The sequence below is a fragment of the Aplysia californica genome, unplaced genomic scaffold (assembly GCF_000002075.1).
Source record: "Aplysia californica isolate F4 #8 unplaced genomic scaffold, AplCal3.0 scaffold00733, whole genome shotgun sequence".
NCBI lineage: Eukaryota > Metazoa > Mollusca > Gastropoda > Aplysiida > Aplysiidae > Aplysia > Aplysia californica.
The window spans coordinates 109,736-115,187 of record NW_004798003.1 but is presented as its reverse complement, the minus strand read 5'-3'; the positions used below and the strand labels follow the sequence as shown (position 1 = coordinate 115,187).

Below are 5,452 nucleotides of genomic sequence, written 5' to 3'. Positions count from 1 at the left end.
TCTCTCTCTCTCTCTCTCTCTCTCTCTCCCTCTCCTGCAAAAAAATTGCTTGTTTTTAATTTCGGTCTGTAGATAGATCAGAAAACGGAAAGAAAACTCCCACTCTTTTCAATTATCTCGCAAATCTGTCCTAGTTTAAAACCGGGTCTTTTCGGGTTGTTAAGTGTAATTTCCAGGGATTCTTTTGTACATAGATCTAGTAACTTGAACATACTTTTTCCACGAGTGGTGCATTTCATATTTGCAGATCGTGTTAAAACAAAAAGAAACGTGTGGCTAATTTACGTTTGAGTTCTTAGTGCAAATATGGGGTGGTGGTGGGGAAAGGGGGGTTGAGGGGGGGTTTGTTTAAGTGCGAGTGTTATGGCACTTGCAATGCAAAAAGTAACATAAGTGTCAAAGCTTAGAATATTGTGACAAGAGAGTAACAAACACAAAAAACAAGGACGGGAGATAAGGATGATAGATGTTTGTTTTAGAAGAGGTTTTACGGTTTTGATCACTTGGCAGACAGGTAGCTCCGACTTGGGACGAAACACACATACAGTGACACACACACACACACATATGGACACAAACTAATAAACATTCTACTCACTTAACATCTCTCTTGCACACAGCCAGCAAAGAGTGGAGATGATGCAGCTGTGTGCGACCCTGTCTTATGTTCTCCAGCGACCGCACACGTTTGTAAAGGCCCGGGTGGATTGTGTCGATGTGGAATAGGGGCTCCGTCCACATCTTCTCCAGCAAGGTGAAGGAGAACCGCGACACCGGGCACCGCGAGAAGTCCCAGCGCTCGATGACCCGGCCAGGGATCACCGAGGTCTCGCTGGTGTGGCAACATTGGCAGAAATACTTGCCCAGGTACTCGCAGTAACGGTAGCGCTTCATGAATGCTGTCAGGGAAGAGAGAGAGAGAGAGAGGAGTGATGTTAGTCAATTTTGTCCCTCCATGAAAATGTGGAAAATTTTTTATGTTAAGTAAAGTTAGATTAACGAATAAATAAAACAAACATAAATGAATAAATAAATAATCAACACTTTATACATCCTCATGGGTAAATTTGGGTTTCAATGGCAAACAAATACGTTAATACGTAATTAAACAGACAAATATGCATACAAAAAATATCAAATACACAATAATACACCAATGCGGAACTATTTTACAAACACGCTATTGCTGGTCATCACTGTACAGCAGCCTGTTTTTGTTTTGTTTTTTTGCTTTTTTCTTATTTTGAGCTCGGTGTATCGTCTTTGGCACAAGAACACACCCCAGTGACCACCTATCCAAACGCCATGTCACCAACACTTACTTGACATTATTTTCCAGTCTGAACTCACTACTCACTAGACCCTCGAAGCCTCCCCATTAAACTACCTGCACACAGGGCTATAGACAGCCAAAGATCTTGTCAGTTTAATAGTGCGCTTAATCAGCAGCTTGCACTATATGCTTTCCGGGAAACCGGAAATACTTCTGAGTGTTCTACGGTCTGCTGAGGTAACAATATAGATTACTATTATCTATCATTGCTTCAGGACAATTATGAAACGAAAAAAAAAACCTTTCACTTTTGTGACACTCGTATCTGACAATATCATGATCTTCAAAAGCACAAGTGAATCTCAAAGAGACATACTTGCCTCATAAACTGGGTACACTTGGAGTATGAGCTAAACTATGAACCTTGAAATATTTCTATCTAAAAAGAGACACAACAACAGAAGTTCTGACTCACCTGGATCTATCCTGAGACCACATCCGGCGCAGCGGTAGTTCTGTCGCTGCATCACCACCGCTCTCCTGGGGGGACAGAACCAGTGGTTACTTTTCTTTGACTTCACACAACTGACATAATATCACAGGGTAACTTACTTTATTCTATTTTTATCCGCCGCATATACCCTTTTGGGTGTCGCGGGAAGAAAGAGACGCCTCTCTGCCAACAGCCGAAGAGCTTGGGTCAGGGGGATGCCGTGAATTGTTAATGTTTCCCTGACTCCATCTATCCAAGTCTTTGTCTGTCGCCCTCTAGTCTTGGTGCCATTTAATTTTTTTATGTAGGCATGTTGTGCCGGGTGGTGTGTTGGTAATCGCATGAGACGTCCGAACCATTTGATTCTTTGGTGTTGAATGTGATGCAACCCAGGGAAACACTGACGTAATATCACAACAGGCTGGCCAACTCTTCCAAAACCCAATCAACAACGAGTAACTTTATAACATCAGATGACGTAACAACCAGCATTTTTTTTGGTAAGATTTTTACGGTGCTTACAACACAAAAGGGTCATATAGGTTATAATAAGTGCCAAAGATTAGAGGTGTTGCAAGAGAGTAACAAACACAAAAAAGGAGGAGGAGAGATAAGGACGACAGATGTAAGAAAGAAAAGAAAGAGCAAACCACACTAGAACACCCACTCCCCAAAAAGTTTGAGTTTTCTGCAGTTTCTTAATATGTGGTATCAGTTGCATGTGCTCCAGCAATATTTGTTGAAATTTACATTCTAAACGTTGAAGAAAAAAATAAAGCAAGAAAAAAATATATAATCTTGGTACAATTGTTAAAAGAATGAAACGAATATTTTTCTCTCTCCAGGAAAATTTTGCTTTCTGGACTTTACATTTACAGTACCGTTTGCAAATTTAGTCGGCAGTCCGTAGTCAGCGCTGATTATCGCTGGCGACTTTTAAAGTCGCCGACTCGACCAGGCACACTAAACATATTGAAACAATAAACAGACCCACTGCACTGAAGTCACTCTATATGATAGTTGAATGGTTGATGAACCTCTGAAATTTTTAAGCATATTTCTTTGCCTGCGAAGGTCTTTTATAATTTTTTGAAAATTCTACCATGGGTTCAGAGTTTTAACTCACTCAACCTTAGGCCTACAATTCCGGGTTGTTGCTCTCCCTTGTGATCTTTACCACTTTTTTGAAAAATTGAAACACTAATATGTAACATATCCTACCCAAAATTATTACACATTATATTCAAACCTTTATTTGCGCATATTGAAAATTTGAAGACAAAATATGTCCCAGTTTTTATGCAATACTCTGTGAAAAAGGGTCTATACAGAGTAAAAAAGTAAACAAAAAGCGAAGAAAGGAAGTGCGTTAAAATTTCACACACCCTCACGAATATAGCTTTCTTTGTTCTAAATTTGGGCTTGCACTTCTGGTCGTAGTCTGTTTCAAACGAAAAATGATGACTCTCCTAATTAGGCTATAGTCTGCTTCACACAAAAGTAGTGTCTTTTTGTCACGAGAGCAAAATGTTCTATTCCGATACTGTCGGCGTTAGGGTTGGAGCGTTGCGCACACATACCGATATTACCGCCGTTAGGGCTGGGCGAGTTTAACTGGTGCAGTACTTGAGGGTTTTTCCTTGTATGAGACTTCGGTACTGTAAGTGTTAATATATTTTAACAGCTTGCCGAGGACATGGCAATTAGAGAGACAGCGACTCACTTCTCTTTTGTATAGTTTTAGTAGAGGTTTTACGGCGCTTGCAACTGCATAAGGTCATAGTCATATGAGTGCCAGAAGATTAGAGGCGTTACAAGAGAGTAACAAACATAAAAAACAAGAAGGGGAGATAAGGACGATAGATGTTTCATAGGAAAGAAGAAGCAGACCACACCAGAGCACCCGCCAACCACCCACTCACTTCTCTGTCGGGTGAATGCTGAAGATGATCTGTGCCCGAGGCGGTGCCCACTCCAGGTTACCCCTCAGCCTTGTCTGTGGACAAACACACCAGACAGTGAGTGAGTATCTCTGACATAATTGTCTGCCTTCTCTCACTCACACACACACATACACACACACACATACACACAACAGACAGTGAATTGAGTGTCTCCGACATAATTGTCTATCTTTTCTCACTCACACACACACATACACACACACATACACACACACACACACACACACACACACACACACACACAAGATAGTGAGTATCTCCTACCTAATCATCTGTTTTCTCTCGCTCACACACACACACCCACACACACACATACACACACCAGACAGTGAGTGAGTATCTCCGATATAATCATCTGTCTTCTCTCACTCACACACACACGCACACACACACACACACACATACCAGACGGTGAGTGAGTATCTCCGACATAATCATCTGTCTTCTCTCACTCACACACACACACACACCCACACACACACACACACCAGACAGTGAGTGAGTGTCTCCGACATAATCATCTGTCTTCTCACTTTCACACACACACACACAAGACAGTGAGTGGATATCTCCGACATAATCGTCTGTCTTCTCTCACTCACATGCACACACACACACACACACACACACACACACACACACACACACACACACACACACACACACACACACACACAAATCAGTGAGCATCTCCGACATAAAAAATGTATGTCTGTCTTCTTTCACTCACTCACTAACTCAATCACTCGCAAGTAGGAAAAGCAGTCATACACGTACAAATAATTTGTAGCCCTGCAAGTTGAAGAATCAGCAATCAAATAACCCTGAGATTTACCAGGGAAGTGCAAAGAAGAAGACACCATAACCTCATAACCTCCCCCTCACCCACCCCCCTCAGAGCTCATCCGTACCCGATTAGTCCTTGACCCATTCGAGTCCTCTCCATCATCAGGCGAGACTGGGATGGAAGCTGGCAGGGGCAATAACTGAGGAGGACAGTAATACGGAAAAAAAATATATAATAATCATTTTACACAGTTTTTGAGTTAGTAAGTGTTTTACAGTACTTGTAACACAATAAGTTCAAACAAGTCCAGAGGATTAGAGGCGTTACGAAAGAGTATCAAACACAAAAAAGAAGGAGGAGAGAGCAGACAGGTGTTCAATAGGAAACAAAAAACAAACCACACCAGAGCACACATTGACCACTCACTTTTATACAGTGAGAGGCGAAAAATTGACCAGCACATCACATCATCACTATCTTTAATTTCTAAAGAGCTTCATTCTGCAATAATTGTCATCTATTGTATCCTCCAAAATTCACTGTTTGAGGTTCTCCTTATGTATCATCTCCTGATCTTCCTTTACCTCCCTCTTCCCACTCCCCCCCCCCTCCATCTCCACTTGCACTTTCATCTCTTCATCTCTCCCCCTACACCCCCATACCCCTTTCGCAGTTTCCCTCTCCCACCTAGCCAATACCCTTCTTCTCCTATTCTCCCTCCTCCTTTGATTCCTCCACCCCTCCCTCCCTTTGTTTTTCTTCCTCCATCAAGCCCCTACCCTCCTTCCTTCCTCCCCCCTCAAGATTCCTTAACCCCTACTCTCACTCTCCCCTTCTACGTCTCCTGCCCCCATGTTTCCTTCTGCCACCAAGCCCCTACCCTCCTTCCTCCCCTACCCCACCCCTACTGTCCTTTCCTTGTCCTTCCTTCTCCT

General features: G+C 42.4%; 1 protein-coding gene across 1 annotated transcript in view; it reads right to left on the bottom strand.

Moving 5' to 3' along the window:
* Window positions 1-5,452, bottom strand: part of LOC101849005 (run domain Beclin-1-interacting and cysteine-rich domain-containing protein) — a gene marked incomplete in the record, with an annotated part of 71,666 nt that overhangs the window by 6,628 nt on the left and 59,586 nt on the right. The window contains 3 exon segments of the mRNA XM_035972535.1: window positions 599-899; window positions 1,749-1,813; window positions 3,689-3,762. Coding sequence (XP_035828428.1) covers window positions 599-899; window positions 1,749-1,813; window positions 3,689-3,762 — 440 coding nt within the window.